The sequence below is a fragment of the Astyanax mexicanus genome, chromosome 15 (genome assembly GCF_023375975.1).
Source record: "Astyanax mexicanus isolate ESR-SI-001 chromosome 15, AstMex3_surface, whole genome shotgun sequence".
Lineage (NCBI taxonomy): Eukaryota > Metazoa > Chordata > Actinopteri > Characiformes > Acestrorhamphidae > Astyanax > Astyanax mexicanus.
This window is the reverse complement of record NC_064422.1, coordinates 12,161,923-12,175,478: the sequence shown is the minus strand read 5'-3', so window position 1 is coordinate 12,175,478 and position 13,556 is coordinate 12,161,923. Positions and strand designations below refer to the sequence as shown.

At 36.0% G+C, this 13,556-nt stretch overlaps 1 protein-coding gene across 1 annotated transcript in view; it reads right to left on the bottom strand.

Moving 5' to 3' along the window:
* The window catches only part of tcerg1l (transcription elongation regulator 1 like), a 170,009-nt gene extending 160,781 nt beyond the window's left edge, over window positions 1–9,228 (bottom strand). Inside the window, exons 1-2 of the mRNA XM_022669105.2 lie at window positions 8,872–9,228; window positions 4,475–4,780 (exon numbers count right to left, since the gene is read on the bottom strand). Coding sequence (XP_022524826.2) covers window positions 4,475–4,729 — 255 coding nt within the window. The 5' untranslated portion in view covers window positions 4,730–4,780; window positions 8,872–9,228. The remainder of the gene's footprint in view (window positions 1–4,474; window positions 4,781–8,871) is intronic.
* Between the last annotated feature and the right edge of the window lie 4,328 nt (window positions 9,229–13,556).

The window sequence follows — 13,556 nt, the reverse complement described above, 5'->3', positions numbered from 1 at the left end:
TTCCTAACACATTATACACTACTAAGTTTAAGGGTTTATAAAGAAAGGGGCTTATAATGCCTTATAATATCTGTTCATAAGAACATTGTACAATGTAGTGTTGTAATGCACTATAACACAGATTTGCTATGTTTTGGTATAATGCATTATAATCTGCAGCTATAATTTCTCAAATTATAGCTCAAATCTCACATTATAAAGCCTTATATACAGTCATTACTGACTTTAAGTGAAGTGAGTTTTTATATGCATTTAAACATGAAGTAAATGTTATTATGCCTCACTGTAATGTCTTATAGAGCATTATGAGTGCTCTTCACTGGCTTTAAGTGAAGTGTGTTTTTAAATGCCTTTTCAAAAGCCTACAGTGAGGCATAATAACATTTACTTGTTTAAAAATACTTTTAAAACACACTTCACTTAAAGCCAGTAAAGAGCACTCATAATGCTCTATAAGACATTACAGTGAGGCATAATAAAAATTACTTCACAATTAAAAAGCATATGAAAACACTAATGCATTATAATAAAATATACCAAATCTGTGTTCTAGTGCCTTACAACACTACATTGTACAATGTTTCTTATGAACAGATATTATAAGGCATTATATGCCATTTCTTTATAAACCCTGTACTTGTAGTTTATAATGTGTTATTAATGTCACTCTAAGTACTTATGAGCAATTATACAGGCTTATTACAGTCATTATAAAGTATTATGCATGACATATAATGCATTATAAATGCATCCATAAGGCATTATGAATACAGGGTTCATAGGACATGTTACCAAATTGAGGCTGGTAACTATGATGAACGTATCCTGTACAACAGGAAAACTCTTGGTGTTCCATTCCTGGGGTGGTCCTGATGAGTGCCAGTTTCATCATTATAACATTTGACTGACCTTCATTTGTTCTTAAAGTTATTTTTTTTTCTTTCTTATTCTTCATAGTTAAGATGACTTTAATATTAATCTACAATGCAGAACATTTACAAATAATGAAAAAGTAGTAATCTGAGTAAACTGATTCTAAGCATAATAAATGATGCTAAGCTCTATATTTCATTTAATTTATGAGAGAAGAGTCTAAAAATGACTCTAGCCCAGGTATTTCTCATCCTCTCTACCAGGAATCTATATAGCAGTGCTCTGAAAATGGTTTATTTCAGTCTAGATGAAGCACAGCAGCTGAATTTCACACACTATCCAAAAAATGATTCATAATTTCAGAGGCTCTTTCAGAGGTGCTTTTTCTTCTGCTTTACATTTTGATTCTCTGAATCTCTTACTCACACACACACACTCATACACACTCTTAGTAGTCCCACTTCAGATGGATGCGTCAGACATACACACTTCTGAACCTCACTGATATGAAGAGACACCCATCAGTCACCTGTTTTCTTCTACATGCTGTAAACCTCCTGCTCTACTGCGCTGTAAAAAAAGATTTTTTGATTTTGTAAATATAATAAATTTTATTTTTTAAGTACTATCTACAAGAATAATCTAGTACAGTCTTGCTACTTAGGAATTTCTTTGTAATTTGTTTTAGTCTAAATGCCAAAGTAAAATGTACGTTTTTTTTTTTTTCTTTTTTTCTTTTTGTGAGAAGCGAAACTGAAAACTGCAAGTAAAAGCTCTCTTACAAGAGTCACGCATGCACATAGGGATGCAAATAAGGCAGCGAAGATTTTCACCACATGTTCAGCGGTTGAAATTACTCTAAATCTATATATCTTTTCTGCCCTATTTTGCATGATTTTCTCAGTCTTTTTTAATCCTGTTCAAAATGACAAAGCATTTGTAATTTTATTTTCATCGTAATATACAAGCAAACTTTGTCCGATAATCTCTATTTTACAGAATAGCATGTGGTGCGACCATCAAGAAACTACTACTTTGGGACTTTTATGTTGAAACCAATTTAAATACAGGAAGTTGCATTATTTACCAGATTGGACCCAATGGACCCATGGAAGCAGCAAGCATGTTTGTAATTAATACAAACATGCTTAATATCTCTGATATTTAATAAAAAACAACCTTTTTAACAGCTGGTATGTCGTTGCCACATTTGGATATCATGTAGTATGACCTCAAAAAATAATGAATATGAAGTTATTTTTACAAATATATATTGTGATTTTAAATTTCATAGTGATCTTTTGTGGGAAATTAGCTTATTTTGTAATATATATATATATTAAAAAATATATATATACATATATATATATATATATATATATATATATATATATATTATTTATTTGGTCGCACCACATTATATTTTCAAGTTCAGTCAGAATTTACAGGCAGAGAATTGGCCACCCAATTTTTTTTTTTTTTTTTTTTTTGGGGGGGGGGGGTGGTGTAGCAAGAAGGCATTAGTAAAAGCTTAAATATTTGGTTAAAGAAAGCTCTCTCATTGTGTCCTTTGATTCCTTATCTTGTTAATTGTACTATATATTTTTTTAGACTGGTAAACTGAAGATTTATTCGGGCAAAACAATAAAACATTTTACATAACAAAGTTGTTATAAAAACTTATTGTAAAATGTGTTACTTCAAATCTGTATTTTTTTGGGAAATGATATGCCATGTATGTACACCTACAGAAATTAATACTACAATAATTAAAATATTTGGCAGGTAAGCATTATTAAATCATTTCAAAAATACTACTATTACGTCTATTAAGTAAATATTAAAAGCCATGGAAATCAAATTTAAATCTGATGTAATGTGTTGCAAAGTAACATTTACTGAAAAATATGTAGTTAAATATACTGAGAATTATGAGTAAATATTATTTAAATATATATGCTCTGTTAAATTTACTTGCTGTTTTTAAATAGAAAATCTTTCCTAAGTTTTTTTTTTTTTTTCAGTGTGTGGATTTAGACATGGATGATTCACAATTCTGATACAAAACAGCACCTCTAGTGTTGAGAGAGAAGAACTGCGTGGAGAAATAGTGTCTCTGCCCTCTTTACTCATAACAATCAGCACAGATAACCTCATCCATACCCTTCAACCTAATGGGCAATATGCTAATACTGACCCAAGGTCAGCCTATTACCCTCTGTGTTACGCTTTACTGGCAGGAATCCGATTCAGAAAGAGCGGCTGAAACTATGAAACATGACAAGGCAAAATGTGAGGTTTAATGAGGTTTAATGAGGTCTAATCTGAGGTTCGTCAGACGCCCCTGAACGCTGAACGCTGCTCGGCTGTTGAACGGTGAAGATCAGAGGAAATGTTCGTGTCAAACGCAGTTTCTGTAAATTCGACATTGAAAGCTGTTAAAGTGCAGCTCCGTACCAACTGACTGGTGGGTGGAAATCAGTGGAAATCAACGCAGTGTGGGAGTTTCACACCAACGGCTGTATCACGTTAAATTACACTGATAAACTGTTAAAGCTGTAAATGTGAATGTCCCGTTCTCGTCCTGTTTTACGTCTCTTATGTGTGTTCTGTGTAACCACGTGCTCCCCTACACGTGGCCCTGTGTGTGTTCCTCCCCTGTCTCCGCCTCAGTCTTTAGTTTATTCACCTGTGTTCATTCTGTAACTCCGTCCCCTCGTTACCTATCCCCAGGTTTTCCTGTTTCTCACATTTGTTTCAGTGTATCTTGTGTATCTTCGGTTCTTGTGCGTGTTTAACGTCAGTCAGGTTACATTTTTTTTTTTGTTTTTTATTCTATAGTGTATTTTAAGTATTTGTATTGGTCAATTATGACATTTTAATCATAATTTAATCATGACAGAGATGAAACCATGGGGTCACTGCCATTAAATATGAAGGGGTCATGTCTTCTTCACATTCTAAAATTATTAAAAAAAAAAAAACAAAAAAAAAAATGTTATGATGAAACTGGCACTCATAAGGAGGGTTTCAGGGAAGATGGAGCAAGAGTTTCCTCTGTTATACAGGATAGGTTAATCAGGATAAGCTACCAGCCTTAGAAACTCACATGTTAACAAACATCTCACCAGATAAGAGCATCTAAACATCTTATGTGTTTCTTCATAACCTTAATAACTTCAGTATTAATTTACTTATTTAGGGAAAAAATGTATATGTACTGTATATTTATGCATTGTACATATTTGTGCAAAGTGTAAGGTAAGTGTGTATGTATTGTATTTTATAAACCTGATTTGATTGGATATATTTTTAGGCTATTATCTCTTGGGATTTATATATTTTCATATTTATTTCTGCATTTTTTTTATTTCACTACCATCTACAGAGTGTATAACTATTTAAGTGACAAAAAAGTTGACTTGGTTTGAAACGCATTTTACACTTATGCAAATGCAAATACTACATACATTATGCAATCTGAACATATGCAAATTTCACTTCACAATTATGCAAATACTTTAGCAGTAACACAAAGTGAGCATATGTAAATGAGGAGGGTTTTAACAGGCTGATTGCTCTGGGAGAGGCTGACGGTTACCTGAACGCCGGCCAGCGGGAACGGAGTGAGCACAGGCTCGGTGGCGCGCACCAGCGGCAGGAAGGGCTCGCAGGAGGCGGCGGAGAGCTGCCAGCGTGACACGGCGCGTAACAGCGGCGGCGAGCGCGACGCCACCATCAGTGGAGGGGGCGGGGCAGCGGCAAGAGGACAGAGGCCCGGGAGCATCCACAGCAGCGGCGGGGGCTCACCTGGCCACACCTGGGCCTGAGCCTGCACGCGCTGCACGGGGATCATCACTACATCCTCCACCAGGGGGCGCTGTCCGGAGCGGGGTGAGGGAGGACACTGGAAAAAAGACAGAAAATCAATGTGAGGAAAACGAGTGGTGCCAAACGATAAAAAAAAAATTATCTGATTAATCACAACGATATTCTGTGATTAACTGCAAATAATCACAACTGTTCTTCTTAAGACACAAGTTTTTATAGTGGATTTTTAAATGTCAATCAAAGAATGAATGTAAGAAATGTAAAATGCAAATATATTCAAATTAGTGGTGTTAATTAAAATACTAGTATATATATATATATATATAGTATATAGTAGTTCCTTGGATTTTACCAAATTGAAAAACCTCTGTTTATGTGTTTAACCCTTTCCATCTCCAGATAGATAGACAGACAGACAGACAGATAGATAGATAGATAGATAGATAGATAGATAGATAGATAGATAGATAGATAGATAGATAGATAGATAGATAGATAGATAGATAGATAGAAAGATAGATAGATAGATAGATAGATAGATAGATAGATAGATAGATAGATAGATAGATTAGGAAGGTACTGTCTCACAAGAGTTCAGTTACTGTATCACTTATAGTGTTAATAGATTAAATAATAGAGTGACTAGTTAAAAGAATGAGAATGAGAGGTTTATATCAGTTACTGGATTATTTATAGTACAATATTGAGCATGGTGACTAAAGGGTTAAACACAATTACACACTAAAATTAATTGTAAATTAAAAGTTAACAATGTTTAACCATTGTGTTTAACCCTGTCTACCTCCCTCCCTCAAAACAAAGCATCAATTAGTGGATAGTGTGTGGTATTTACTGACTCTTAAGGCCAATAAGGGCTTTTAAACTCCATTACATACTGAAATATGTCTGAATTCAGTCAGTTTTGTGTCATTTACTGTATCAATTATAGCATTAAAGGATTAAATAATAGTGTAACTAGTTAAAGGGACAAAAATGGGGTTAAACTTAATTTTTAATCATTTTAAATGTTCCTATCAGGTTTATATCAGTTTTCAGTTATCAGGATTATTTACAGTAGAATATTGAGCATGGTAATTAAAGGGTGGAAACAGCATTACACACTGAAATCCATTTTAAATGTAGAGTCAACAATGTTTAACAGTTGAGTTTAACCCTTTTTACTATTTATGATGCTTACAGATTTCTAAAACAAATAGAATAATATTGCACATGGTGACTAAAGGGTTAAACACCATTACACATTGAAATTTGTGTAATATTAACAATGTTTAACCCTTGTGTTTAACCCTTTTTACCTCCCTTACTCTCAACGAGGCATTAATTAGTGGATAATGTATGGTATTTACTGACTCATGTGTCTGGATTCAAGAATTCATAATATGCTCATGTGGATGCCCATGCCCTTACCAATAAATACTTATTTTTGTACATCTGTTTTGGGACAGTTACTATAACATTTATACTAATAGTAATGCAATACATATGTTGGTGACTAGTTAAAAAAAGATGAGAACAGGGTTAAACCTTATTTAGCAATGTGCCATCATCAGTTTTTCTATCAGTGGACTTTTTATAGTACTTTTACAGACTTTTAAAACAATGAGCATTGGGACTAAGGGGTTAAATCCAATTTTGCGCTGAAATCCATCTTAAATTAAGACTTTATGATGTGCCCATGTGTGTTAGTAGATATTTAACTCATCCCACTTCCCACACTATCAACATCTTAACATTTATCAAACCTGCTAAAGCAGTTAGTGGGTAATGCGTGGCAGTTATTGAATTACGGTGAATTTGAGCTGTTCAGATGCATTATGCATTGCATTTACATGGCTTATTCCCAAGGTTTATATATTTACTGTGTGTTTTAACCCCTTCCTTACTCTTCTACTCTTCTATATGTAGTAGTTACTGAATCAGAAGGTGGTGAATATGAGCTGTTAAACTCTATTACACACTGCAGTCTACCAAAATCACACTGTATCCAAGTGTTTTTAACCCCTTGCTTGCCTTTCACTACATACAATTCATATATTCAACAGTTTTGTTATCAGTTACTGTGTTATTTACAGCACTTATAGAATAATAACACAAGTAACAGCTGAATAATAAGCCTGGAGACTCAAAGATGGGGAAATGAGGGTTTAAACCTTTCCCTTCCCATCCTTCCATCAAAAACACTCCAATTTCATAGCAGTTTTGTATAGTTGTGTTTTATATTTGTATTACTGGGTACAGAAACTAAATGGGGAAGGTTAAAGGCTGCTCACTCACTCAGTTCATATAATTACATTTAATTGAGCAATGAGTAAGCCTTTTATAAGTTTTATATTAGATTTATACTTGAGTTTTATCTATCATTATTTGATTTGCTATGGGAACATATTATGTTATATTAAGGCAGAGATTAGGCAACAGTGTAATGTTTACAGGTGTGCAGACCTGAGCAGGTGAGGTAAAGGTCCTTAACTAATCAGAAAAATAAACATTAGTTGCAGCTCTAATAATAAGTCTGTGTGTTTAACCCTTTCCATCTCCCTATATGAAAGATATAAACAATACAGATAATAATGACCATTGAGAATACAGGGTTAACTATCATTATGCAGATATGCTGAAATTGGGGCTTTTGACAATTCATAAGTTTACAATGTGTTAATTAGTGTTTAACCCTTTCCTTCTTCCTATATGATATTTAAATAGCCTTTTACACGGGAAACACTGTCTGATTTCTTTAGCACAGTTTATATGCAGTGCAAAAAAGCTGCAATAATTTTAACTCCAAATTTCAGTGTCAACTAATCAACAGCGGTTGAGAAAATGGCAGAAAAAAAAGTCCTTGACTAATCGGAAAAAAATAATCATTAGTTGCATCCCTAATATTAAGCGTTGAAAATAAGAGGTTAACTATCTTTAAACACTGAAATGGGATGTCTAAGAAGTTTCCAATGTGTCTATGTGTTTAACCTCTTCCTTCTCCATATATGACAGCCCTAATAATAAGTCTATGTGTGTTTAACCCTTTCCATCTCCCTATATGACTCCAAATTTCGGTGTCAATTAATCGACAATAGGTAGTAATTGACAGAATGGCAGAAAAAGTCCTTGACTAATTGATTAATCTGAAAAATAATCGTCAGAATAGGTGACTTCCAAAATAATCATTAGTTTCAGACCTAATAATAAGTCCGTGTTTAACCCTTTCCATCTTCCAATGTGATAGATATAAACTATACAGATAACAATAAAGCTTCGATTTAAGTGTCAGCTAATCGACAGGAATCAAGCATCGATTGAGATGAATACCAATATAATAATTAGTTACAGCTCTAATAATTACCATTGAGAATACGGGGTTAACTGTCATTACACACTGAAATTAGGCTTTTGACAAATAATATACATTTACAGCGTGTTTAATTCTTTCCATCTCCCTATATGATAGATAGATAGCCTTTCACATTTCCACATTTTTTACTCATTCCATCATACCATAGATATAAATTAGATAGACAGACAGCCAGACAGAGAGACAGATAGGCTGCAACGATTAGTCAGCGTAATCCACAATTCTGAGCTCCAATTGACAACTGTCAGCTCCAAATTCCAGTGTCAACTAATCGACAGGAGGCAGTGATAGAGAGAATGGCAGAAAAAGTCCTTGACTAATCGACCAATCTAAAAAAGAATGGTCAGAATAGGGGTTAACTATCATTAACTTCACTCAAATGGAGCTTTTAACAATTCATAAGTTTACAACGTGCCCATGCGTTTTTAACCCTTCCCTTCTCCGTATATGATAGATAGATAGATAGATAGATAGATAGATAGATAGATAGATAGATAGATAGATAGATAGATAGATAGATAGATAGATAGATAGATAGATAGATAGATAGACTGCTTCGTTTCTTCTCTAGAGTTTTCCATGCAGTGCACTGCCTCGTGCACATCAGCGCAAGGCGCCCTATTTACTGCGCTTCAGTTCCAATCCCATTGCATCGCAACGCTCCTCATCGCTACAGTGCATGTTATATGTATGTGATACATAGTTCCGTGCGCGCGCGTGCAACGCTCGCTGCCACAAGTTGCACGCGGAGCAAGCACATCACACTCATGCGCTGTTTTATACGCAGATAGACTCACCTAAGAGGAGAAAACCCGCGTGCAGAATCCGCGCATAAATCCTTGTGTGTGTCAGCCCCTCAATCCATCACTCCATCACTCGCTGTCCGCGTGCGCTCGAGGCTGGATGGAGAAGAAAACGCGAGCGAGCGAGAGAGCGCGCGAGCTTTTGGTGCAAAAGACGCCAATATCCAGTGTGCGTGCGCACGGAGGGTCCGTCTCTCCTCTCTCCGAGTCAATGTAGTATCTGTATGTATGTGCGCGCGCGTGCGTGCGTGAGAGCGAAAGAGCGTGAGAGCGCAGGGGGCTCCGCGCGAGCCCTGGCTCTAAAAGTCCCCCCGTCACCGAGTCGCTCCGGTGGGGGGCAGCCTCCGCGCCCGCGAGCCTCCCCCCCTCCTCCTTAAAAGCCCGTAAACGCCCCCCCCCCCCTCCTCTTCCTCCCCCTCCTCCTCTCGTTGCGTGACGTCCCGCGAGCGAGTGACCACGAGCTCCTTCCTCAGACACCGTGCAGAAAGGATGATGATGATGGTAATACCCCGCGCGCGCGCTTGCTTTTGTAGCGCTGCACGCGAAAGAGAAAGCGCCGCTGCTCTGTGCGCGCGAGAGTGAGAGAGGAGCGGAGTGTGGGTGCGTTCGCTGGCGCGTGACGTGCGTGATTTATACGAGCTTTACCAAAACTGCGGGTCACTCTCACAGAGCGCGAGGCTGCGGTACACTCCTAAAAATAAAGGGGGTGCTCTAAAAAAGCGTGCACTGGCCGAACCGACCTCAACCTTAAAATGTGGTTTAAATATGATTGAAGTAATGTCTGTTGCCTTATAAACGTTGATTCACTTTTCAAAATCAACACCAAATCTAATGTTGATTCAAACATAACATCAAGGTTGATCAACGTTGATTCAACATTAGATTCGGTGTTGATTTTGAAAAGTGAATCAAGGTTAATATGCCAATGGACAAACCATCAAACCAAACTGAAATGCTTGAATTTTTGCTCCAGGAGTAAAGCACCATAACGTTCTCCAAAAGCAGTGTGTAAGACTGGTGGAGGAGAGAGAACATGATGCCAAGATGCATGATTTCTTCTGATCTCTTAAAAACTTTTTGAATATGAACTTTTTTTTTTTTTGCATTATTGAGCTCTGTTTGTTATTTCAGCCATTTCTCATTTTCTGCAATTTTTTTTGCCTATAAATAGCAAAAAATCAGAGAAACTGATTCAGAAACAGAAGTGCTCTCTTAATTTTTTCCTGAGCTTTATAAATACAATATACACTGAAAAATATGTTTTTTGAATGTTTGTTGTTGTCAAAAATTGTTCTTTTTCATCTTTAAATTGAGTCTCATGAGCTCCACAGGATGTCTAAAGAATGGATGGCAATGAGAAGTTCAAAATGTGTAAAATGTTCACAAAATGTAAGATGATTATAGACCTATCACAACATAGTAATAATAATATGTATGTTTTACTACTCTTTATAGTATTTATTTAATATTATTGATCCATAATCAGCTATTAGTAGTTAACTTGAAATGAACAGGCAGGTTCAAATAGTTGATATAAAGGTTGTTTACACATTTAAATGTTCTTCATAAAAGTTAGCTAGTTAAACTGAGGTATCAAACATTAGTTTGATGGTTTTTAAAAGCTTGGTTGTTGTTCCTCTGTGTGTTTTGTTCTGTTTAGTGCTTGCAGTCTTCTTCTGACCTGAGGAGCATCAGAGCGAAGTGATTAACGCTGTTAAATGAGCTGATAGTCTTAAATTATCACTGTTCAATAAACACCAGCAGAGTGGAAATAACTTATTTAGAGTTTAACTTTGAAATAAGCAGAAGCATTGATGCACTGACTCGTTCTGTTTACTAAACACAAGAAGGCTTTTTAGTGTTTGCGTTCAGCTGTTTTAATCTGCATCCCTTGCTGACATTGATGTGCAAATGCACACAGATCTCGTCTGGAACGTAGAAACGGAATATCCTCATGAGGGCATTACGAAATGCGGTATTTTAAAGCCTTTATGATGATGCTGTTTACATATAGTGCTATGAAAAAGTTTGGGCATCCCTGATAATTTTATTGTTTTGTCTTTATAAATCATTGGTTGTTCAGATCAGCGATTTCAGTTAAATATATCATATAGCAGATGAACACAGTGTCATCATGGCCAAGTGCCGATTACAATACACAGGTTTGTTGAAAACACAGCAAGAAAAAAAGGGCAGCAATAAATAGCAACATACCAGAATGTAGAGCCAAAACCAGAGTCGGTACACGGTAAGACAAACTAAAGACCAAACTAGAGGGCAAGAGAGTAAACAAATAAAAGCTGAATAGGGTCGATAACAAGAAGTCATGAAAGCAAGGAAAGCACATCATAACAGAGCTAGAAAATTAGATAATACTCTGGGGAGCAAAGGAAAAAGATGCTCCCCAGATACAGGTGAAAACAGGTGTGTGAAATGAACAATCAGAAGGTGGATGAGGATAATCACTGCGGTGTCACGTGTTCAGCCGAGTCATTGTAGTCCATGGGCTGAGAATGCTGGGAAATTGAGTCTTTAGGAGAACAATTGTCCTGAATGGGCAGACTGACAGCATCAGGACTGACACACAGTTATAGTTAAAATGAAGTTTATAGGATTTACAGAAAGTGTACAATAATTATTTAAACTAAATTAGGAAGGTGCATAAATTAATACATTTGGGCATTCTTGTAGTTTTATCGATTTGATATTGATATCTTTAGCACTCATTTTTGGAATACAAAATTATTTTGGTGAGCTCATTGACTTACATTCACACAGGAGAATCCTGAGAATCATGAAAAAGGGTTAAAGGTGCAAATCAAAAGTTTTTCTCCTCTTTTTCTCATCTTTTCTAAAGAGCTGCAACATGGGAGCCTCAAAACAATTCAACTCTCAAATGACCTGAAAACAAAGATTGTTCAACATCATGGGTTTTAATGGAAGGATATAAAAAGCTCAATAATCTCAGAGATTTCAGCTGCAATTTCCACTGTGAGGAACAGAGTGAGGAAATGGAAGAACCACAGACACAGTTCTAGTTAAGACCTGAAGAAAACAAGAACAAGAAAAATCTCAGATAATCAGAGGAGAAGGATGGTGAGAACAGTCATAGTCAACCCAAAAGTATTCATACCCCAAGACACTTTTTTTACATTTTGTCACCTTACAACCACAAACTTAAATGTATTTTACAGAAATTTTAAGCGATGAACCAACACAAAGTAGCACATAATTATGAAGTAAAATTTCTACAAACTCTTACCTTAGACTTCGGTGATTCAGTTCTTGGGCAGTTTCACCATGTCAAAACCGTGAGTACAGAGTCGCTCTATATCCTAAAATTGTTGCCCGCTTGACTGGTGTTCTGTTGAGTTGTGCTTCCCTAGTGCATATTTAAGGTCTACGGTAAAACGCAGAATCCACCGAAGATCCGATTTAAACCTTTAGTTACTTAAACAAGATAGCTAACGTTATCTAACTACGTAAACAGAGCTGTAAGCTCCTCTTTAGCTAACAAGATAGTATCGGCTCTGCTGTTGTCTCTGGCTTTTTAGGGGACCTGAGCTTAGATGGGCGGGGCCATGAATACTAATTCAATAATTCACAATTTTCTTTTACTAGCTACTGCAGACAATGAGGAAGAGGTTGAGGAAGAGTTTTATGTGTAGCATCATAAACAACTCAGAGAGACCCAGTGTATTTTACAAACAACAAGAAAATTTAGATTTTCGTGAAAGGACACCTTTAAATATACTGATATATTTTTAGATTGAACTGAGTTTTGCTCACCTGCTGTCATAACCTACAATCAAACATATATGAATGTCTATTGACATATAGTGGTGATGGTGGTCAGCTGGGTTAATAGTTCTCCCTTGGTTCATTTTGAATCAACTGCAGAAAACTCAAGGTCATCACTACTTTTGGCAGCCGAAGAGCCAAAGCAATGTGAGAATACACCAGAGTGTATACACATCCGAGCAATGGCACAGTTGAGTAATGAGAAAATGTATTTGAATGAGTAATATATACTTGTTTAGGGACTGAAAATGCTCTAGCGACCTTCCTGAATTCATAATATATAATATTCACATATTCCTGAGTGTACCCAATCACTCTAAACATAATCAATGAGAGAAGTTAGGCTTTTGGTTACTAAATATCACAGCATGTTAATATTCTCATGCAATTGACTTTAGCGTTCAACTAAAGTACCAGTCAAAAGATCAGACACATCATCTAATTCCATGCTTTTCCTAACTTCTAGTTTATGAGGCAGGTAACAGTCCTGATGAGAGCCAGTTTCATCATAATATTTTTGATGGTCTTTGCGACTGTACTTGAGGATACTCAAGGAAAATCTAAGTTCTTGATTTTTTGGATGGACTGACATTAATTTCTTAAAGGGATCCATTTGCTTAAACTCTTTACTTCATTTTTATAAAGTTTCTAATATGAAGATGGTTACAAAACTCATGCGACATTTAAAAAGCGTGTTTAAAAGCGAGTCCACTAATTCCCTCCTTTAATTTTCTCTCAATAAAGTCTTCATTTTAAAGAAATGGTTATAGACTGCATGTTCAAATACTTGATATTTATGACCAAAAAAAAAATCACTCCTGTTACTGACACTCACTCCTGTTACTGGCACTCACTCCTGTTACTCTTTACGTTTTGAG